The 23,986-nt window shown below is 46.4% G+C and overlaps 1 protein-coding gene across 2 annotated transcripts in view; it reads right to left on the bottom strand.

Moving 5' to 3' along the window:
• The window catches only part of DIS3L2 (DIS3 like 3'-5' exoribonuclease 2), a 312,241-nt gene that overhangs the window by 136,459 nt on the left and 151,796 nt on the right, over nucleotides 1-23,986 (bottom strand). For both annotated transcript variants that reach the window (XM_054983630.1, XM_054983631.1), the window contains one exon: nucleotides 6,269-6,348. In XM_054983630.1, the coding sequence (XP_054839605.1) occupies nucleotides 6,269-6,348 (80 nt within the window). The remainder of the gene's footprint in view (nucleotides 1-6,268; nucleotides 6,349-23,986) is intronic.

Genomic DNA, 23,986 nt, shown 5'->3' with positions numbered 1-23,986 from the left:
GTGTCCCCCTTCTTTTGTGCAAGTGCTTGCTCCATTTGGAAAAGCCAGGGGGGGGGGGCAGATTTTTTGCTGATTCCCCTAGCTCCCAGAAATAGGCTTGTGGCAAGCGGAAGGAGCTATAGTAGGAATGAAGAGGCAGTGAAGATCTTTTCCATGACTTCTGCTCTGTTGACAACTCATAGGATCCAAGCCACACACTTGTAGAAATCTACAATTCTAGATTCCATCTCCAGCTGAAGGACTCTGGGACTAAGGGATTCCAGAGTGATAGGTTCAGGTGGGTAGCCGTGTTGGTCTGTAGTAGAAGAGCAAGATTCGGGTCTAGTGGCACCTTAAAGACCAACTAGCTTTCCAAGGTATGAGCTTTTGAGAGTCGGAGCTGCCTTTGTCAGATACGAGGAGAGGAAAAAGGAAGGAGTCCTTATAATCCAGGCAGAGGGAGGGAAGTGCATTGTAAATAAGAGTGTCAGGAAGCTAACTACAATACATGTTGTAATTATCTTCATGAAGCATAGGTGTGAAGTGCAGAAAATTAGCATCTGTAATGTGAGAAAAATCACAGTGACAGGGAGACTGCTGACAAAACTTCTATGGTGTTCTCTTTGTTCCATGAAAGAGTCTGCCACGACAAATCTGTCTGTTTGTTAGGTGCCACAGATTCTTGCCTGTTTTGTCAGGGCTGAAGGGGATTCCTGCCTGCCTCCCAAGGGTGACAGCAGACCTGAGCTTGCTGAGCTACTGGGTCTCTTAGCTTCTGAAGACATTCACCGAAACAAATGGATGAATTCAGCGAGAGCGTGGGTAGACAGCTCCCTGAATTGAATTACACCTTGCAGCCGGCAGTGCCTGCTCAGAAATGACCCGAAACAGCTTTCGCAAATTGGCTGTGATGCGCACCAATACACGGAGAGGCCTAGATCTTCATTAAGAATGTCAGACAAATTCAGCAGAAGGAGCCACGCAAAACACAGCTTGTACGTACGCATACGGCCCCTTGTCCTTTGAGGGAAACCTCTCCTGCGTAGATCGGGGAACCTGTTTTTAATCTTCTCAAATACACCTCCTCTCCTTTCCTAATGACAAAACGCAGGCTCGTCTGTAGAACAAGAAGCCATTGACTTGGCAACCTAGCAATGCTGATGCTGACTAAGCCAGCAGAGGAATCCAGGCGTCACCTACAGCGTTTTTGTGCCTCTCCCCACATATTCAATTTCATTCCCATTACGGCTACAATCCTGTTACCCAGTATTACTTATAATTTAGTTTCCTTCATTTGCGACTTTCTGTTTTCCTCGCTGGACCAAATCATAGGGCTGGCAGATGTCTTGACTCAGACATCCATGGAGGCTTGGCAAGATAAAAACCAAACTCCTTTCTTTATCTTTATCCTCCCATGTCCCCTTACCTAGAACTTATCTCATAGCAGACCATGGCTGATTCCGCACACGTTGGATAATGCACTTCCAATCCTCTTTAGAGATCATTTGGAACTGAATTTTTCGAGTGTGAAACAAAAAATCCACTTCCAAACGATGGCTAAAGTGCATTGAAAGTGCATTATCCAACGTGTGCGGAATCAGCCCATGACAAGGAAGAAGGTGCAACAGGCCCAAGGTGAAGGTATTTGAAGAAGGAGGCGCAGACCAGGAAGCTCACCATATTGCGAAGGTGAGATGGGCACTGTGTGGCTTGTTCAGGAAGAATTCTCTATGACCACAAATTTACAGGTCATGATGGGCAGCTGTGTTAGTCTGTCTGTAGCAGTGGAAAAGAGCAAGAGTCCAGTAGCACCTATAAGACTAACAAAATTTGTGGTAGGGAATGAGCTTTCGTGAGTCACAGCTCACTTCTTCAGACACGAGACACTCTAGTTTACAATACACCTCCCACTTTCTGCTTTCTGAAGAAGTGAGCTGTGACTCATGAAATCTCATATCCTACCACAAATTTTGTTAGTCTTATAGGTGCTACCGGACTCTTGCTCTTCCCGAACTTATAGTAAAACAAGACCCTTCTGCCACGACCCTTGGATAATTCCTTTGCAGCTCCCCACTGGTTGAATAGAGCGGATCGTCCCTCCCTATCAGGAAACAGCTACCACCCGACCCTTTGTGATATGCTTTTAGGGGAGGTTGGATAACGGATTATATGAATTGTTTCTGTGCTGCTGTTTTTTTGTACTCTGTATTTTAGATTTTAAATTATATATTATTGTCTATTGGTTTTAAAGTTGAAATGTTAACGTTTTTTATAATGTATATGATGTAATCCGCCCTGAGCCCACGGTTGTGGGGAGGGCAGAATATAAATGAATGAATGAATGAATGAATGAATGAATGAATGAATATCACTGCATTTTATCTCAAAACAACCCTGGAAGGTAGGTCCTTATTATTACCACTTTACAGATAAAGACGTCAAGCCGTAATGAGCGTAAGGCAGAGGGGGAATCTGGGTCCCCGTTGTACAGCTCAGCTATCCGGCCAATGGACCGCACTGCCTCTCAGGCTCTACAGCCTATTCCTCTTAGAACATTTCACGCTGAAACATGTGCAGATGAGCGTGGAAAGTCCTGCCTTTACAGGTGAATTTGGCTCCTGTGACCTTGACTCTCACTTGACGTGGGTTCTGGTCAGGCCAGAGGCAGCTCGCATCATTATCGACCCGGTCAGGCTCCACACGAGGCATATCCCACAATCCTCTGGTGTGTTCCCACGGTTTGCAAAATCCAATCCCTCCTGGCCTCTCCACATCACCACCACTCCTACCTCTGCAACCCTGAACAGTTTGGGGCCAAAGTTATAAGGAAGTCCTCCAAAAGCTAGACCCAGCTCTGGTCAAAGCTGGAGGGGAAAAAATCCAAAAATCTTCATTATGTTAATAAGCGTTTAGAACCAGAAGGCTCCACTTTCAGGGAATAATTTCTTTGCATAGGAAAAGGAAGTTTCCTAGACTTCTGCACCCTGGCCAGGGTGCATCCTGCTCCTTGCAAGCTCCTCCAGGGGCTGTGTGAGGCCACTTGGGACCCAAGAGGTGCATATCAACAGACCTTTACTACATCATAGAGCAGCGTTTCCCAAAAGCGGGTTGCAAAGCCTCTAAGAGCAGGCCGCAGGTCAGCCACCACCCATGGCAGCTCCTGCCCTTTGCTCTCTTCTCTTTCTCTCCTCTTCTTCCTTGCCCTCTCCTCGCCTACGGCAACAAAGAGAGGGGGAAAGCCGTATAGCAACTAGTAACTGGAATAGTAGCTGGAAGAAAGGGGGGAAGGCTGGAGAGTAGGTGGGAGCTGTTCAGCGCATGGAAAAAGAGCGAGGAGAGAAAGAGGCGTGTGTGAGCACAGACTCTGTCTTGGTGCTGCTCCTTCAGCATCCCAACCTCTTGCCCAGCCCCCTGCGGTGCCTCCCTGGCCTCCACTTGCTGTGGGAGATGTCATGCACTGAGCCACTTGCCACTCACCACTTGGCTGGCATCTGCCATTTCCCCACATCTCCTCAACCTTGACTGCCCCTGCCAGCTCTTTCTCAACTTCTTAGTCCTGGATGGGTCCTGGATGGGTCACCATGCAAAGCAAATCTGGACTTGTGGGTTACCGTAGTGAAAAGGTTGGGGAGACAGAGGATGAGATTGCTCAGCTCTCAACGGATGCAACTCCAACGTGCGGCACGCTAGCCTCATCTGAGAATTCTGTACACTTGTGGGGACTGGGTGGTACCCTTTCAGTAGGGGCAGAAGAATGTTTTGGGCCGACTCCAAAATTAATCCAAGGAAGAAAGGTTTGCAGCATGCATCAGAATACAGAGTGATACATCTGACGAAGAGAACTGTGGTTCTCGAAAGCTTATGCTACAGTAAAGTTTAGTCTTAAAGGTGCTACTGGACTCTTTTCAATTTTGCTACTACAGACTAACACAGCTAACTCCTCTGGAGAGTGATTTACTGCAACTGGGGCAGACAATGAGAGTCATAAACACTTTGCTGTGGAGATATTGAAGACAAGCAGTAGCAAGGAGCACCGATGTGACCAAAAGTATGGGAGAAGCTGTTGGTGTTGCCTGTAGCACCGTGCCATGCTGTGGGGCTTATGAGTTGTGTTGGCCCCCGGCTCTCGCCAGGCCTACAGCGCAAACCCCAAAGGGAAACGGGCTTTTGCAAAACTTTGGAAACTGACTCGGGGACAATCTGCACGCGCTCCCCTTCAAGGAAAGGAAGTTTAACCCCCTTCTCTTTGTGAACAACAGAAGGGAAAGCAACCTGCTCTGTTCATTTATTTAATTAAACCACACCTTTTGACCCATTGTCATGTCTGCATGACACCCATCCGTGCCATTCATGTATTCTCTGCTCTCTACATTGGTCTGACCACTGCATGCTGTGTATCCTGTGTGCTTTCATGTCATGCTCATATAATGTAACCATTATGCTCATGCCATCCTTGGCCTGCCTAAAAACGAAAGTACTATTTGTTAAGAGAATGTAGCCAGCTTGTTATCTCCAAAAGCTTGTTGACCTTGCAGCTGTACTGTAACTTCTCACGGGGGAAAGGGGGAGTTTCGATTCCTTGCAATCTTCTCCCTTTTTCTGTCCAGACAAAGCTATTATGTTCTCATGGATCTTTGTAGGATTTCCGCGCCTAAATGCTACCGCTCAGAGGGAGGGGGGAATTGTGCTCCATATATCAATAGTGCATATGCTTGTATAACCATTCCTGCCAACTTACCCATCTATGGATGTACCCATGAACTTAGTGGATCTCTGAAATAAAGCCTTTTCAACCAATGCACTGGAGTGCTTGTTGCGAGGGGTCTGGGGGGGTCTATCTGCCATGGACTGCCGTCCCTAGAACTGACATCCGTTGAGGGTCCGCAGAGTGGGCTGACACTAGAGGCGCAAGCTTCCATCTCCTGCGGGACTTGCTTCTTTACCAAATGGTCTGCAATAAGGAGGAGGCCTGGGGCTGACCATGAGGGGTCTCAACCCAGCCCCCCCCCCACTGCCTCATCCCCTCCACCATTAAAATCTGATTCAAGGGAAGCTGTCCTATCACCGATTCCATAGCCATGTGCCATTTTTATTCAATTTAGCCTGACCCCCCTCGAAGGCTTTGTAACAATGCAGAGGTGTCAAGACAAAATGATGGGTTCTTGTTTTAGTTTATTACTGAAACAGTCACTGTTTACCTCATTTCAAGACATTCCCATCACTGGAAAGTGACTCAGCCCGAGTGGAAAAGGAGAGCTTTTCCAGCTGCCTGGTTGCAAGGCAGCCTCAAAGGTCCAGCTGAGGCCATTTGAAACTCAGCTCTGATTTAGGGACATGTAAATGGGGCTCTATGAACCCGAGGGGCGGCCTTCTAACTGGGGCGGGGGGAGAGATCCATGGTCCGACAAGCCCCATATTATCAATCCTCACTGGCACCAGCTCTCCAGTAACTCAGGCAGAGAAAGAGCTTTTCACACTGGAGACACTGAGGACTTCGCCTGGAACCTTCTGCACTGCACAAAGCTATTGCCGTTTTCCTGTTTAGCACTGTTGAAAAAGGTTAATTTCCTTGGTGAATTGTGCATTTGAAGAGAGAAACCATTAGCAGCTACAAAGATACCTTTGCTCAAATTAGGGTGGGAACCTCTGGATCATCAACTAACAGAATCCCTATTAGTAGAGGCGTGAAACAGGGTTGTGTGCTGGCCCCTCTACTATTTAACCTGTACATTAATGATATCAATGACACTGTCCGGTCCCCAATTTATGCCACCTTCACTGGGACAACAGAAGATTTCAGTTCTCCTTTACGCAGATGACATGGTCCTAACCTCCCTGACCAAGACTGGCTTGAGGAGACTCTTAGATCAGTTAGGCCATTATTGTAATGAAGAAGTTCTCACTGTCAACTACACAAAGACAAAAGTAATGGTTTTCAGGAGAAAGCCAAAAAATCTCCCGCTGGAGCATCCTTGGCAACCCAATCCAACAATGCAGCTCCTTTAAATATCTAGGGGTAACCTTTAAAGAGATTACACACATACACAAATGTTACATACTAAATGCTATGCGAGAGGGAAGGCAGTATGATACAACCTGATCCCGAGAAATCTCGGAAGCTAAGCAGAGTCGGTACTTGGATGTGCAATCACCAAGGAAGGCTCTGCAGAGAACGGCACTGGCAAACCACGTCTTGTTTCGCACTTGCCTTGAAAGCCCCTTGCTGGTTTTGCCATAAGTCAACTGCAACTTGATGGCACACGTACACACGCACACACAAATGACGTACCATCAGGAAGCAGCTTGCAGGATAAGGCGTCATCGAGGTCCTTGGCGGTTGATGGATCAATAGTGAAGACACACTCCTCCCTGTAAAAAAGGGAGAAGTTGGATCAGAGGATGTGTTACGGAAACCAAATGGACCTTTCCAAGAATTGTTCACCAACGTACAACATATCCCAGGGTCCATCAAAAATCATCTCGAACCAAAGAACAATTGGAGTGGCGAGACGATTTTCACCATGAACGCAAGGATGCTGCCTTCACCCAGAGCCCGATTGCTCGTCTATCAAGGTCAGCGTTGTCTGCCAACTGGCAGCAGCTCTGTAGAATCTCTCCACAACATCTAGCATCTGAGCCTTTTCATTGAAGATGTCAGGGGTTGAACCTGGGACCGTCTGCGTGCAAAGCTGTTGCTCTGACTGCTGAGCTGTAGCCCTTCCATTGCAACAGAGCTCAGATCAGACAAACTCTTCTTCCAGTCCAGCATCCCGTCTCCTACAGTGGCCAGCCACGGAAGGTTCACAGGCAAGGGCACAGAAGCCAATGCATTTAGAAGGGCCGTGGCTCAGTGGTAGAGCCTCTGCTTGGCATGCAATAGGTCCCAGGTTCAATCCCCTGCATCTCCAGTTAAAAGGATCAGGTGGTGGGCGATGTGAAAGACCTCTGCCTGAGACCCTGGAGAGCGGCTGGCAGTCTAAGTAGCTTCATATGAGATGACAGAGGTCCCATTATGCCATGACAATTAGTAACTCCTAGAGATGAGCACAACTTGAAATACGAACCAAAGTTCATCACGAACCAGGCCCCTTTTTTTTGGTTGGCGAACCGGCAGTTCATCAGAGATCATTTCTGACGAACTGCGACGAACTGTTATGACTTTTAGAGCGGTTTGTATGGTTCATTTTTCAGTTCATCACTGCAGACAGCCTAGCGCTGATCAATCTTTTACTTAGGCGATGGGGGGATGGGCTTTCTGCAGACCTTCTGCAGCCCCGGAAGTGACAAACCAACAAACCAAATGTACCAATTCACGAACCAGGCAAGTTCATGGTGGTTTGTGGTTCATGAAACACGACGAACCACAAACCACAACGAACTGCCATTTTCCCAGTTCGTGCCCACCTCTGGTAACTACTAACCAATACATCCTCCAGGGATGCGATGGTTTCCTCATGGGGATGTGCTTGTGTGGTTTTCATATTGGTGTGGCTGCAAATATCACACAGCAACAAACAGGGCTTCCACAAGGTCAGTTTCCCTACAGTATTCCCTGACCCAGTCCCCATGAGGCAGTCATCCTTTCCTCCCCCAAGACACTGGGGCCTTTTCCATTTTTTTTAAAATGTCAATTGAATATTGTTATACAGATATAACAGTATGTACAACAGGATCTCTGAATTCCCAGCTTTCATTTCTTTTCTTTTTTTTTAAAGGCTCCAGCCCCGTTCACTGTGGAAACATGACTTTCCCCTTATCTCTCTGCAATAAAAGGGGCTAGAGACTTACTTTAAAAAAAAAGAAAGCTGGGAATTCAGAGAACCTGGTACATATATTGTTATACTGATATAAAAATACTTAATGGCTGATTAAAACAAACAAACAAAAAGCCCCCCAGTGGTGGAGGGAGGAACACAGACTGTCCTTACTTTCCCACACATACAGCAGCCGTCGTTCCCAAAACTTTGGAGTAAAGCGGGTTTGAGAAAAATCAGAGAAAAGCCAAGCCAACCCCGGGAAGTGCACAAATGCACCACAATGCTATGTGGAAGCAGGGAGGAGACTCACTTTGCAAAAGGACTGAACCCAGAGCAGATAATCTGAGCGGAAATGGCCTATCTTAATCCATTTTTAAAACTGTCTGAGTTTGTGGTTATAACAATCTCCCAGAATAGCAAACAGCACAGGTTAATTCAGTGTGCATGAAGAATGGGTTTTTTGGTCTCCCTGAATCTGCTGCCCAGCAGATTTTCCAGCATATCAACCAACAGTAGAGACTAGGGCAGAAATAATGACGCTAAGCTTTTAACCATCAAGAAATCATGAGTTTATTTGTGTTGTTTGTTATTTATTTATTTATTTGTAGTCCGACTTTCTCACTGAGAGTCCAAGTGGATTATGCAGTGTGAGTCAGTACAGTCAATTTCAAAGAGATTTCGATAAATAGGGTAGATACATGCCAATTTGCAAAGATTTCAAATCAGCAGAAATCCAATACAGATCTAAAGAAAAGCTTTCTTTCGTCCTTTTCCCCCTATTTTCCCTACTTGGCCTTAACCAACAAGATTCCCTCTGATCCATTAACACTTAAGGGATCTGCAACGCTTGCCCCAAGCCCTAGGCCGAATCCACATGGCTCACGTTTGCCGCTATTTTCCCGCCATTTATGCGCTTCTCAGAGGGCTGTTCACATACTCTTACCTCAACCCCGCCATTCTATCGTATCTGTTGCGCTGCGCCTCAGATGAGGTTGTCATGCTTTCAAATGCTTCTCTTGCACAGTTCTCACCATGGATGTGAACAAATAGAAGTAGTTCCCAAAGAGACCGCCCGCTCTTAACAACCCCCACTTCCTTGTTTCTTGCCTTTTCAGAACCCCGTCCCTCTTTGTCAAGCAATTCTTATGGTCCCAACTCTGTCCGAGGCATGCCCGCACCCCCGTACTATTTATTTTTTTTAAAGGGGACATTCCTAGCGCTATTGCACAATCCCATTCATGAAGATCACCCACGAGCAGTTTGGGAAGTGGTGTTGTAAAAAGCCCGTGGAGGCATCGGGGAGAGGGGGGGTGCCTTTTTTTTTTTTACAGTAAATAATGTTTCACTGCCAAAGGAGAGTCTAGGTAATTTCTGATAAGCGGACTGTGCCTGCAAAGGTTGACTCTTTCCGGTTTTTTTTTAATATTAAAATTATCGGTATAGCAAAAGATCGCTATCCTATAATTATAGTTGAGCGGTAACATTAACCAATCGCAGGCATCAATGGGGGTGTGACCCCACCATTACAAGCGAGCGGAAAATCGATATAGTGAAAATCTAGCATTAAATTTTTTTAAAAGGCTACGTGATGTTATCATTGGCGACGGCAGATCTAAACCCGCCCCATATTGCATGATTCTCCCAGGGATGTGAACGGAGTATAGCGTGATGCTGGCGCAGTAAAAGAGGGGATGTGAACACAGACTGGGATATTGCGGGATAGAATCCAGCACAATTATTGCATATGAAAAGTGGAAGGCAGGGAAGTGTGGATTCGGCCTTAGTTTATTCAAGATTGGGGTGGGGAAAGAGACACACATCTAAGGCACCTTACATAATACTATTTTTCTATATTGCGCAACATATCATATTTAGTACTTTATACTCTGTTTTGGGTTTCTGTAATCCTAGGCCTGCTACACTGTTTATTATATATCTCATCATGTTGACTGCATTGACTTAAAGTATAGAGTAACAACCCGCTGGAGAAGCTCCTGTTTATTTTTCTTAATAGTTGCATTTGATATTTAGTCAGTATAATCTGGCGGAAACGGAGCATGGACAAGGCGACTGTGTGAGCAGAGTGTAATCCACCCTGAGTCACAGTGAGAAAGGCGGACTTTAAATAAAGTAAATAAAAGTTGCCGCTGGCACTCGGAAGTTGAAATACTTAATTCAATGTCTCTGTTGGGCTCGTGCCTTAAAAGAAAAAAAAATGTATTCTGAGATCTACAAGTATGAATGAAGTCTCCCCCCCCCCCATAGATCTGAATGCATCTGTCACTCTCTGTCCACTTTATTATAGATCATAACAAACTGTTCAGCCACCCCAACGGGCAGACACTCCGGGCACAAAAGGCATCCTGGGTTAGGGGCCTTTAGATGGCAGGGGACACTGCAGCACTGAGTTCCATATATTTAGAAATTGGCTTCTTAAAGGCAGCAATCTTTTCTAGACAGCTCTCGCCTCTGTCAAACCGCAATATTGCTCATTTTTTAATTCAGTGTTGTCTTTGTGACAGTATTATCCATAGCGGCCTACAACAGCAATAAGCAAGAAAATACATAAGCAGAAATGTTTTGGGCATCTCCTTGGCCAAACATAGATGAGTCCTCAAAGGGCTTAGAAGAAACCTGTCCTTTACCCTCTGTCCACTTAAGAGTGCAAACACTGCCGTGCATTGGGCCAGCAGATCATAGATCTGTACATACCTCTCACATAGCACTCTCCCCACTGACCACTTGGTCATGTTACACAAATTTCTTTTACAAGGAAGATAAAAACAGGTTCTGTTAAGAAATTATTTCAATGTCTTCTGCACTGTGAGAGAGCCAGTACTCCATAGCGGGTTCAAAAGTGAGCTACAAACCAGGAAAACTCTGGTTCAGATTTCCCCTCTGTCACAAATTCACTAGGGATGCCTTAAGGCAAGCTCTTCTCTATCAAAGGCTTATGTCCTATTGAGGTCTTTCCCCTCCCCAAACACCTTTTCCAGGATCCGCTCCCAAATTTCCAGGAATTTCCCAACCCCGAGTTGGCAACCCTACCACCATCAACATGGCTGTCGTCATGACTGTTGAGATAATGTATATAGAGCTGACTGAACATTGTGTACTTTGCACAGTAAGTTTACATTTACATGTTTTGGCTCTTTCTAATTGTTCTGAAGTTTTGTTATTTGGTTTTATTATTGCATTATTTTATCGCAATGTAAACTCCCCTGGGTTAGATTTTTTTCTATATATATAGCAAGAGACAAAAGAAATCCTTTCATCTGCTCTCAGCCTAGCTATCCAGTGACATAAACCAACTACAGCAGGAACCTACAAAAGTATCTTGCTTCCATAAATACATATTCCTTCAATTAAAAGCCCATTAATGAATGGAATTTCAAAGAAGCGATCGCATTCCAAGATACACTGCTTACATAACGTCTCGATTTACTGTCCTCTGCAGAATCACGTCCGAACTGCAAGGGAACGCCTCGCGTGCGTGAGCCCTTAACAACCTCTGGTTGCAAACCCAGGTGCAACAGCCGGGCCCAGAAGCCGACACGGGGACGCTCGGCTCTGCCGGGCAGATGACATAAAACAGGAGGCAGAGGGGGAACTTAAAGCAAAGGCTCTCCTGCGCTGACAGGTCTTAAGAGAAAGGGATTAAGGCTCCTTGAGAAACCAGAGGCCACTGGGGTTTTGTTTCAATGGAACAGGTCGCTTATTCCAGCTGTTTGGTGCTGGAACCGCAAAGGCCTGCCACCCATCGTGATCTGTTGCTCCAGGCAGTTTAAAAATTAATAGACTGGCTGCAGCAAAGAGCCTGCCTTGGAAATGAACGGAACATAAATACACCCGTGCCAAAACTCTAAAAGCACATCGGGGGAAATGTAGCAAGGAGCACAGCCGCTCTGCTTTGAGACGCTGGGCCAATTAAATCTATTAGCGGGGTCAACAATGGGCCCCCGGTTCACAAGAGTCCATGCCAGCAGGGAGTGCAGTATAGATTCCCAGTTTCGGGCCTGTGAACTCCAAAACGCATCGGGCTTCGTGCGCTCTTGAAAGGGGAGGTGGGGGATCGTGCACGCTGCTGGCTGGCTTGCCAGGCTGATCTGAAACTCCTGAGTCTGGGCCTGTTATCAATTTAAATACGGCGCCTACCCTATCCAGAAAGCAGAAGGCAGGTAAACAAAAGCAGTTTGCTGTGGCGAAAAAAACAACAAAGTGTTAACAGTGGGGGACAGCCTTGGAGATTGCCTCGGCTGATGCCTTTTGCTGACTGACACCCGGGCTGAGGCAGGATTCACCAACATGGAACCCATAGGTGCCTCATCGCCCATTAATACTTCTGCTGGTGCCCACCAAGATTTTCAGAAAGTGGGCAGGGTCACTCTAAAGGAGGGCTTGTCATTGGCCGCCCTCATTCAAATGCCAACTTCTGGCGATGGAGCAGGGGTCACTGACGGGGTGGAAGGGAGGGAGTTGCGAATTTCCTGCACTGTGCAAGGGCTGGACTAGATGACCCTGGGGGATCCCTTACAACCCTATGATTCTGTGAAATGGTTTTCTACGGCAGCAGTAGCAGCGATAGCCACTAGAGCATCAGGAGGACTGGTAAGCACCCGGGCTTTCCTTAGTCAGTGTGCGAATCCATTTCCTCTTCAGGCTTTCCTTCTTTTTATTCTCCAATCTCTTTCCCACTGTGAGCTTTCTTTTGTTTCTTTTCATTCCCCTCGCTCTTTGTCTGCCTCCTGCGGAAACCATTTTAGAGTAGCGCTCACTACCCTGTCTCAAAATCCCAAAGGTGTCTGCAGGCTGAAAAGGGTTGGGGACCCCCGGATTAAGGTCTAGCACGCTCCCAGCTGCGGGCCTGTCCCCTTGGCTGTAAAGGTGTAGATCTCACATTGGGGCTCACATGATTCCATTAAAAACAAAAAAGCCGCACAGAAAACTAGCATGTCAGACAGAACTGCCTAGCCAACACAGAGAAGGTCCTTTAAGCAAATGAGCCCTCACCTGCCGCGGACTGAAGTAGTACAATCCAAATCTATCAGTGAGAAGATCAGGACCTCTGGATTCTCTCTGTCACTGTAGATGGATTTAGAGAAGGAGGCTGCTTTCACACACACGGGATAATGCACTCAATGCACTTTAGCGATTGTTCTCCAAGATTTTCCTGTGTGAAACAGGCGATCCGCTTGCAAGCCAATTGCTAAAGTACGCTGAAAGGGGATTGAAAGTGCATTATTCAGCATGTGCGAAAGCAGCTGGAGGCTGTCTCTGTGATGTGCTGGGTCTAAGCTGGATAGCTAGGCTGCGTAAGTTATCATCAGCACCTGTCCATTATTCACAGAGAATCCGGTGAAGGCATTGGGACATTTTACCAGGAGCTTGTTCAGAAGACAATCATTCTCTTTGCATTAGGCCTGCACAAATGGTCCTTGCTGAGGCCTAAAAAGCACAGCGTCCATCACCTACCACCTCTTGGCAAGGAAGCCAAAGAGATTGCAGGACCTGCATTCTGCAGTCCTTGGGACTAAGATAGATGCTAATATTTTCCGTGATTGGCCTGTGTGAAGCTCCTGGAAAGCCTCCAGTACTGCGCTGGGTGCTATGGGGTAGAAGAAAGGCCAGTACTGATACTCGGAGTTACGTATCAACTGACTGAAGGTCCAGTGTGGTTCTTTATACTCAAAGAGAATCCACCCCTCTAGCATGCAGGCTGAACAGAAAAAGCAACGCTGAATAGCTTACAGTACAGACACTAATGCATAAAAAACGACACCTGACAGAAGGCAATTGTTAGGAGGTAAGTCAAAGAACTGCATGTTCTTTGCAGATCATTTGTTCAAGTCAGGCTCCCTTGTGATAAGCTGCTACTCAGTCCATACATTCCCCCTACGCCTCACTCAAAGATTAATATCCAAAGAGATCCGCTCGTAACTCACTTTATGGAGCAGGACTCTCCCGCTTTCCCCTCCCGTTGAAGCTCATGCACTCCAAATTCTGTCGGGAGGGTCAATGGACCCTCAGGAACAGCAGATGGGGCAAAGAGAGAGTCTTTGGGGGGGGGGGCGGGTTGGCAGAAATTTGCCAGTTGTTTTATCTGGTGTGCCCTTCCTCCCACTCGTGCTTATTTCTTGTTTAGTTTTGATATATTAATTAATTTTATCGTATTTATATTCCTGCCCTCCCCGCAAGCAGGCTCAGGGCGGATAACAGCATTAAAACATTTAAAACACTTCATATAAAACATTTAAAAGCATTGTCCAAAAATATTTTTTAAAACGTGTTTTTGAGCTTGTTTTAATGTATTTATTATCCACTGCCTTGGGGATCCTAAACTGGGTTGAAAGGGAGCTTGAATAAAAATAATTACAAATCTTTAGGCATCCAACTGGACTAGCAAGGAACAGTATGCTTATGGGATGGGCATTTTTGCTTTCAAGGCTTGATGATGGTATGGTGGCTAACCCTCACCCTGGTGAGCCATCCACCGGCTCACAACAGACCTATCAGTTCACCATTGTTTTGCGTCTTTGCTGCAGCCTGTACAGCCCGAGTAGGAAGCCAAGTCTTGCTCTGAACTTCAAGCACAGCAAACTTGCTCACAGCAAGTTTTATTCTGATATTTTAAGGGAAGTATCACAGCAGAGTTTGTTTACATCTATTTTTTTAAAAAAACAGGCGTGGGTGGGCATCAAGCTTAGCCTTGAATGTGAAATGGATAATGTCAGGACTCGGCAATCTTTTTGGTCCGAGTGCCAGGAAAAACATAATGTCTACCTTTTAAGAAGATGGTGTGCTGTAATCAAAAGCAGCACCCGGCGTTATGTTATTGGTGAACTGAATGGAAGTCTATAAATATTGAAAATCACACCGGATTATCTTCCATCTTTGAAAAAGACTCCGGAAACGGGACCCCAACTGGTCATCCCGTCAGATGGTTGATTTCATCTGCATGCTACTGGACCTATCTTGAATTCACAACTATATGACCAACAAACTGTATATTGTGGAGTTCTACTGAATAGGATTGGTTGTGGACATTGTTTACATCTTTGCACTGCACCAGCACTTTATGGGTCTATGAGAAGAGGACTGTATAAAATAATATATGTATTTAAATAGAAACTACAATTAATTGAAGGGCATTGATACGATAAAATACTTTTGAAGTGGTGATTTCGTTAGACGGTCTTGTAATCTTTCCTTGTTAATTCTACTCAAGACCCTCCTTGTTTGTTACTTGTTGTAATCAAAAGGGGGCAGATGATATGATGGTTGTATTAGGTCAGATACAGTGGGAGCGAACCAGGTCACGGGAGCAATACCTGCACCTCCAGGAGCTTGCCGCAGACCTAACTGGCAACTGTGTGAGTCTGAGAGGAGATGGCAGGCTTAAGCCATGCCCATAACCTTTTCTTGTGCTGTCAGCCCCAGTGGCACCCGCTAGTGCCTCAGGAATACGCCGTGGTTGCTTAAGCACAGAACCAGCTCTGCATCCGGATCAAAATGGTTTGGTATGCTGTTGTTTGATATACATGCCCTGGATTATGGCATCCTGAATGCACACACAAACTTTTACGATAATAAATCTGAAAAAATAATTCCTCCCCTCTCTTAAATGGGATGTGGGGAGGTCAAGGCCTAGGGAGGCTGAGAATTTCACAGTGAACACATTTGATCGTCAAACTTACTGTGTTCGAAGGTAGCAGCGATCAGATGTGCGCCAATCACTTCAGTTGTTCGACTTGTGCCAAGCAGCTGCGAATGCCTATCAAACCAGTTTGCATCAGGCTTCCCCAAAACTGTGCACGCGCAAAGATGCTGCCAGTTCAAACTGTGTCACTACCTACTTAGACTAACACCAAAGTGTAGAATTTTACTGAAACACAGTATTTAGTGAGGACTGATTTATATGATTAGTGAGTGATCTGTCTATTTAAACAGATGTCTGCTAAGTGGAATAGTTAAACAGCAAGGATGTCAGGGTAGTAGAACTCAAGCAGCCTGAGTGAGAATACACATGTGCAAAAAGCCAACTTGCACTGTACTGCATGCTTACTAGGGAACACAGTGAGTCAACTGCTGAACACCCTGGACCAGATGATTGAAAAATCAAACCGACTGTTGAAAAATCATGTCTCTATTCGCAATCAGCGAATAGGACACAAGCCGAACCATTTCGGATCATTTCGTCCCAAATACCGGTTACCAAACCGAACCATTTCGGATCATTACCGAACCATTCCAGATCATTTCGTCCCAAATATGGTTACCAAACTGCATTTTGATATGCAGTATTCAAGGGAGATGGTGTGTTGCAGAGATACCAGCCAACAATGCCGGTCAGGCAAGTTAAGGTTTGCTTCACTGAATTACCAACTTTTCACGCAAACACAAAATGCAATCTTTTACAGGGACATTGCATATTTTGTTGCTGATCGCCAACAAAGAAGAAAGCAAAATGACCATCCTTGGTTGGGCCACATTCAGATTTTGTAGTTCTCGTTTAATAAGTCATCACCAAGACATTTAACTGTAAAGGGTGACTGCATGTCTAGACACCAACATCTTTTAAGTTGGTCTCATTTCTCTTCTTTTTGTAAACACACAAAAAAGGTTGTTGGCCCTTGTGGAATTCAAGCCGGCACCCAGCCTTCCACGCACTTGTTCTCTCAGTTCAAGAGAGCTGGCATTTTAAAATTAGGCGGAGAGGTTATTTTTAGAACCTTGCGCCTCTCCGGAATAATCTTGAAGACCTTGCTGAGATCCTTTTTGGAAAGAAAGTTAGCTAGACACATCTCCGGTCTGGGAAACATCTCGGGACTGGGAAACAGCCGTTTTTGCTTGGGAATAAACACCCCACCATTGACAGAAGAGAAACAGACTTTTGTGTGCGTCTTTAACAATCTGTTATAGCAACCATTAAAAAATACACCTCGATCTTTGGCATGAAGAAAACCTCACTTGGGGAACAAAACACAGCCACGTGACAAACCTACACATCTCTGAGAGACCCAAATTCTGGTCACGCTATCTCAAGAAGAATATCCTGGAGCTAGAAAAAAGTACAGAAAAGAGAAACTTGCTGTACTTTTCTTACAAGGAAAGGACAAAGTATCTGGGAAACTTTTTTAAAAAGCTAAAATAATTACACATAGTGTGGAGAACACGTAGGTCTCCTCCTTTCGTAATACTGGAACTCAAGAATCCTCAATGAAGTTAAGTGGGTAGCCATTTTGGTCTGCAGTAAAACACCAGGGTTTTCATCCAGTGGCAACTTAGAGACCAACAAGATTTTCAGAATGTAAGCTTTCGAGAGTCAGAGCTCCTTTCTTCAAACATCGATGCAGAGGAGTTAGCCGTGTTAGTCTGTGGTAGCAAAATCAAAAAGAGTCCAGTAGCACCTTTAAGACTAACCAATTTTATTGTAGCATAAGCTTTCGAGAATCAAGTTCTATTAGTCAGATGCATGATATTTGACCAGACTCCGTATCATGCATCTGACGAAGAGAACTTGATTCTCGAAAGCTTATGCTACAATAAAATTGGTTAGTCTTAAAGGTGCTACTGGACTCTTTTTGATTTTTCTTCAAACAGTGTGTGTCTGAAGAAGGCAACAACTAACAGAAGGCACCTGCACAGAGGTATTTTGCTTACACATTGGCCGAAATTGGTAATTTCCCCCCATGCAACCCCCTGATCCCCTCATCCCCCAGTTTGGAACTCAGGGGACCTGGAAACCCCAATGAAGAGCCAGTTTGGTGTAGTGGTTAAGAGCGTGGGACTCTAATCTGGAGAACCGGGGTTGATTCCCCACTCCACCTGAAGCCAGCTGGGTGACCTTGGGTTAGTCACAGCTCTATCAGAGCTCTCTCAGCCCCACCCACCTCACAGGATGATTATTGTTGTGGGGATAATAATAACATACTTTGTAAACTGCTCTGAGTGGGCATTAAGTTGTTCTGAAGGGTGGTATATAAATTGATGATGATGATGATGATGATGATGATGATGATGATGATGATGATGATGATGATGATGATTAGGGGCCATGTGTTTAATGGAAAATTCTTTGCTATGGGCAGGAGCAACAAGTCCTCCTCTTCCTGCCTAGAGCTCCGAGGGAAAAGTCAGGGTTTAAGATTGCCCTTTGCCCATTCTGGAGGGGAAACTGTAACCAATCCTGAATAAGGGAGGGAGGGGTAAGGATTTGAGGAAACATATAAAACCCTCCTCCTGAGACCTCGGTGTGCATTTCCTGGTGTTGCTCAGCAAAGTAGTTGTCATGGTTAGGAAAGAGGAAATATGTGTTTGTTGATTGGATTCAGGGTCTGGAGACCAAGGTAGTATAAGTGAACTAAGGGTCAATTCAAGGTAACTGCATTAAAGACTTCATTGTAATTTTCTTGCCCTATACTCCGTTAGGCCAATGGGGATATTTTCTGGGACCAGTATTTAGGCTAACCATTCAGTATTTTGAAAACAAGTTACAGCTATTTGCACTGTTTTTGCTCTTTTGTTAAATATAATCCTTTATATACATCTTTTAAAAACTCTGCCAGGGCTTCTCATGTCTCAGGTTCTCCAAGTTATAAGAAAATCCCCAAAGTAGATTCAGAGGAGTTACCCGTGTTAATCTGTAGTTGCAAAATAGTAAAAAGTCCAGTAGCACCTTTAAGATTAACCAACTTTATTGTAGCATAAGCTTTCGAGAACCACAGCTCTCTTCGTCAGATGCATTGCATCTATGCTACAATAAAGTTGGTTAGTCTTAAAGGTGCTACTGGACTCCTTACTATTTTCCAAACTGGATTGGTGACCGTATCTCGTCTCCTCCAAGGGTTAATGGGGCCAGACAGAAAAGAGGGGTGCTGAGTTCCGATTTGTCTGCGGCTTGGAAAAGGGAGCTTCAGCTCCCCACCCCGTCAGGAGGCTCCCTTCTGTAACAAAGGCACTTAAGAGATATTTCGCTAAATGCCTGGCTTTGTTCTCAGAACTCAGGACTGCACCTTTCTGGGCTCTCAAAAGAAACTCAAGCACATCTCAAAGTGCCTAGACCAAGCCTCAGAGCTCAGACAGACAATTCAGGCACGAGAGAAGGCTGTCTAAGGAACAATCCAGTATCTGGCTTGCATCTAACTGGATCTAATCTAATCAGATTTCGCAAACATCCCTACATGTAATGTGATTTTCACAGCACACGATTTGGGGTCATGGACAGGGTTTTTTTCCAGCAGGAACGCACCTCTTTAAAATGGTCACATGGCCAGCTCAACGGCACAGAGGGCAATCTAAACTCCCCTGTCTGGAGATCAGGGGGCGTGGCCACCGGCCATGTGACCATTTTCACCGAGGGCAATTTAAACTTTAAAAAACTCCCCCCTTGTTCCAGCTGACCCAAAGTGACGTCATTGTGCGGCCTTGAGTTCCACCACTGAGTTCCTCCACCTCTTTTCCCAGAAAAAAGCCCTGGTTGTGGGAGTAACAGACAGGTCTGCTTCCACTGAGCCTTCTTTTGCCTGGGTTTGACAGCCATATTCCCATTTGTGCTCCCCAGTGAAACCGAGTTCACCTACTCGCTGAGAGCATCCAGGCAGATCTCTTAACAAGCTCTCTCGGACACTGCAACGGTGACACCCTTTCCCTTTCTACCCCCAACATCCAGGCGTCGCAGAAAGCAAACGTTTCTCTTTTCGCTCTCTTGGAAAGGCATCCCCAGGCATCTACCACCAAGCACTCACTCGGCTTCTTTAAAACCATTTCCAATTCCCTCCTTGCCTTCACAATCCAGGAATTACTCAACTCGAACGAGTCCTATTCCTATGTGACCGGGTGTGCAGGAGCTGGACACCAGGCTCAGATCAACAGCGGCCAGGCCAGGCTTCTCCCCCCTTTCCTTTTATCACTTCCCTGCACATTGCTACACATCCTGTTCCCGGAGTACAGGTTTTGCCGTTCCTGGAGTCTTGTGTCGTAGAAAACCTCCAGGGAACAAGCTATTCAACAGTTATCTGATCTGTGCCTTCCACCTGCTGAGATGAACCATCTGTGCCCCGCAGCCGTGCCTTTTTCCATCCAACTCCCACGTGCCTGCTGGCGGGCGCAGCCGTATCTACCCCTCGGCCTCTAATTTTGTCAGCCAACAGGTCTTTAATATAAGCACTGCTAAGCCTCGCTGCTATCAGCACCGTTCCTCGAGAACGACAGAAAATAGTTGGGCGGGCATCGCTGCAATGCAGGAACCGTCCGGTTGCCGGGGGTTCCCCACTACAAACAGTGCTATGAACGGCAACTCCACAGAACACAAACGAAGCAAGGCTCTTGGACAAAAGCTGGTAACGGCCACAGGAAACCTGTCCCCCAGACTTCTGCTTGAAGCCTTAGGGAGATGGGGAGCTCCCCAATACCAAGTCGCTGGAGCCACCCACATTTCATCTGAATCTCCTCTCTCCTCCTAGTCTGTCGGGGCAAGGCTTAAAAACCGCCTTCAGGGTGTCTTTTCACTATATAGAGGCAGAGGCAGTCTTCGGTTGAGGCTTTAAAGCAGGGGTGGCCAAACTGCGGCTTGGGAGCCACATGTGGCTCTTCTAGACATATTGTGCAGCTCCCGGAAGTCTCTGAGTATCGCTGTGGCTATACTTTTTATGTTAGTTTAGTTTATTTCCCTCCCTTCCCTCCCTTCCCTTCTTTCCTTCCATGTCTTTCCCTCCCTTTCCCTTTTTTCCTTCCTTCTTTCTTTTCATGTCTTTCATATTTTCAATAAAAATGTTGGGGTTGCCAGGTCTGACTCAGAAAATACCTGGGGACTTTGGGGACGAAACCTAGCAAGGATGTGACATCACTTTTGTGATGTCACTTCCCAGTCAAAGGTCAGGTGATGGCTCTTGCCAAGCTCCACCCCTTCCGATGATGTCACTTCCAGCATACTGCAGCAAAACCCCACCCCTTCTTGTGATGTCACTATCAGGACACTGCCCCAAACCCGCCTCTTCATCTGAAGTCACTTCAATGCATCATGTCTTGCGGCTCTCAAACATCTGACATTTATTCTATGTGGCTCTTACATTCAGCAAGTTTGGCCGGCCCTGCTTCATAGCAACTCTTCCACCTCCAACCACAACTAAGCTTCTGTCCTCGGACTTGCTGCCCTCTCCCTTGGGCCTTCCCAGCAACAGCAAGTTGTGTTCCAAGCACAGGGGAAATGCAGTTCCCTGCTTCCAGCGTCCGGACTGAAAAGACAAGACTCCAGAGATTAGAACGGTATATCAGCACCCAATGGTGGGAATGTGCAGGGCTTCTGGAAGAAAAAGGGGTTGGAACATGGGCTTCCAAGCTTGTGCCGTCTCTTCCTCCCTCCTCGCCCCCTTTTCTTGCAAACCTTACATGCAGTTCTACTCATGAGCCATCACTTGCAACATGGATTCCACACAGTCACTAGTGCATGCATGGAGAGGGATGTGGCCTGTGGAGGGGGGGAGGGGGGCTTTCTCAGCAGGTTCATGGCAATGATCTTTTCATAGGCAACTATGGGAATCAGACAAGCATGCAGCACCCAGAATTCCTGAATTTGTTCCAGCATCCCACCCAAGCCCCACTTGGGCTTTGATTTCCATCCAACGGCAACAGCTTTCTACCATGTACACCAGCAAGCAGGAATCCTGACCGACTCCCAACAAGGCAGGTATTATCTTCCCCCCATATTGCTCAGATGGGTTGGGGGTGCAAGAGGGGCGAGAGATACCATGTTGAGGGTATAGCTGAGGTAGGCCTGGAACTGGCTCCCGGCTCGTGCTCTTGCCACGCCAGCTTTTTGTCTGGGTCCCACCAGATTTGAGAGTCATCTTCCCATCAAACCCCCTGCCTGGAAGCTGCTGAAACTGAGAAACTCATCGGAGCCTCCCAGGTCTCCTTGGAGATATCCATCTATAAAAGCAACATTTAATTAAGTCTGCCTACAGGGACGCAGCACGCTCATTAAGTGCTGAATGCCAATTTTAATAGAGCGTCTCTTCTGGGCTCCAGTCTCTTGGGCAACAGTGTTTGTTTGCTTGCTTGTCTCAGGCACAGCCTCGGATGTTCTGCGCTGGCATCACTCATGTCTGAGGTGCAGCTGCAGAGCCGGGCCGGGCGAGAGGACAGAACCCCACTTTGGACGGCGAGCCATCTCGCGGGTCCTCGCCGTGACCCCCCTCTTGCTGCACTCGGTATTTTTAGCTCTTTGTTTTCTATTTTGGCAGCTGCGAAACTGCAGCTTATAATTCCACCTCCAGTTTCATATTCCTTCTCAAAAGCGAATACAACATCCTGTTTATAATAATAAAATCACAAGCTGGCAGGATGACACTCGATGGGGGGAAAAACAGAGAAGAAAACGAGAGAGAAAGCACTGGAAAATCGAGAGCTAGCAATTTTCGGTGCCAGGTTTCACATTTGCAGTGGTCCAGCGGAGGTCACCAGGCTAGCTCTCTATTGAAGAAAGGAGAGGAGCAAGAGCTCCGTAAACTTGCCCCCGTGAGATGGTATCACTACCTCTTTTCAAATAAGGGCTTTGCCCTTTTCAAGAAAAATGACGTTAGGCTTTTTTCCACAGCAAGCCAAACAATGGGAGACATGGAAAAGGCAAAGCTTCTCAGCAAAGAATGAATCTTTTTTCTCTCTCCAGGATTTAGGGGTTTGCTTTCCCACTCTGGAAGGACTTTCCTGGCTAGGTTACTTGCCCCAGTTTAGCAGCAAGAGAAAACAAAAAGATATGAATGAAATTGAAAACATTTTAGAGCAAGCCACAGAAAGAGCTTTGGGGTTTCTTAGGTTCTCCCAACATTTCCTTCTCCGGCGTCACCCCTACTACACCCTCCATGGAAATTTGCATTTCACCATTTCCTTTGACCCTCTCGTTTTTCTCTTGAACTCCGTGCCATAAAACTGACATTCGGAGGGAGTGCAAAGCAAAGGAAGAAATAAAATTGGCAGGTGAACAGACTGGAGCAAGAGGAGGAGGAGGAAGTGGCTTTGTCCCCTGCAAACCCTGCTACTACCAGGCCACATCTTCGGTCCCCTTCATGCTTTTTAGCATTGCAAACAAACATTGCGCTTCTCACACTAATGTTTGCTTGCTCCATTTAGTTGTGAAATATTGGCTCTCATCAATCTGACCACAAAGGGGGGGAAAAGGAAGAGGAATGTGTGTACTCTTGCTTTTATGCTCTTTCAAGGGTTTCCAGGGAAAGGGGTCTCCAAAAAAGAAAGGGACAGCCATTTTTTTTCACTGAAGATAGGACAGGAGCCAACGGACTCCAGCAGAGTATTTCTATAAGGAGAACATTAGGCAGCACTTCCTGTTGAGAAGAGCAGCTCTAAAATGGGAAGAGTTCATCGGGAAGGCAATGGATTCTCCTTCCTTAGGGGTTTCCTTTAAAAAAAAACCTCTACGAAATATGGAGATGTATGAATTAAAACTATCAGAGCAGTCCCGGAGCAAAGGTTAGGGTCTCCTTAAACTCGAAGATGCTAGGTTCTATCTGTTTTTCATTAAAAGTAAGTAAATTGGTGTCTAAACTGTAACACGTCATATTGGCTTGGGTGGGAGGAGGTTCTGCCATGCCTGAATATTCCTACAAGGGCCAAAACCCAGTCGTGCAAGCTTTCTATGTGCAGAGAACTTGCTTTGCACAGAGAAGCATTCAGTTACACAAACTGTAAACTTCAGTCTGAACCCGTATGGTCCAGAAGCAGGATGGCCACAGATTGGTTTAGATATTTACACCTTGCTTTCCTCCCCAAAGATAGTTTCAGGTGGGTAGCCATGTTGGTCTGTAGTAGAAGAAGTGTCATGGACCAACCTGGCCCAGTGGAGCAGAGCCAGATCCACAGCCAGTGGCAGAGGCACTGCAGGAGGAGGCAGGCCCTGAAGGCTCAGATACTGATCCACAGCCAGGTCCCAGCACATCGGTTCCTCAGCTTCCCAGCCCTGGGCTGGCAACAGAAAGCCAGGGGCAGGCCAGCTCTCCCCCTTCATCACCAGAGCCTCGGGAGTACTGCCAGAGGAGGGCTAGAAGAGCCCTCCAAGCCAGAAGGCGCAGTGCCAGGCTAGCAGCACAGCACCGGCCCAGCATCGTTAGTGATGATGAGTGCTCGCAGGAGCAGGACTGAGACAGCCGGCAGGTGCTTGCTATAGCACAAGCAGCTGAGCACTGTGAGGCTTAAAAGCAGCCGAAGAGGGAGTGGCTGCGTGGAAGCAACGAGTCCGC

The sequence above is a fragment of the Eublepharis macularius genome, chromosome 6 (assembly GCF_028583425.1).
Source record: "Eublepharis macularius isolate TG4126 chromosome 6, MPM_Emac_v1.0, whole genome shotgun sequence".
NCBI lineage: Eukaryota > Metazoa > Chordata > Lepidosauria > Squamata > Eublepharidae > Eublepharis > Eublepharis macularius.
The sequence above is the reverse complement of the archived record's forward strand: the minus strand, read 5'-3'. Positions and strand labels throughout refer to the sequence as shown.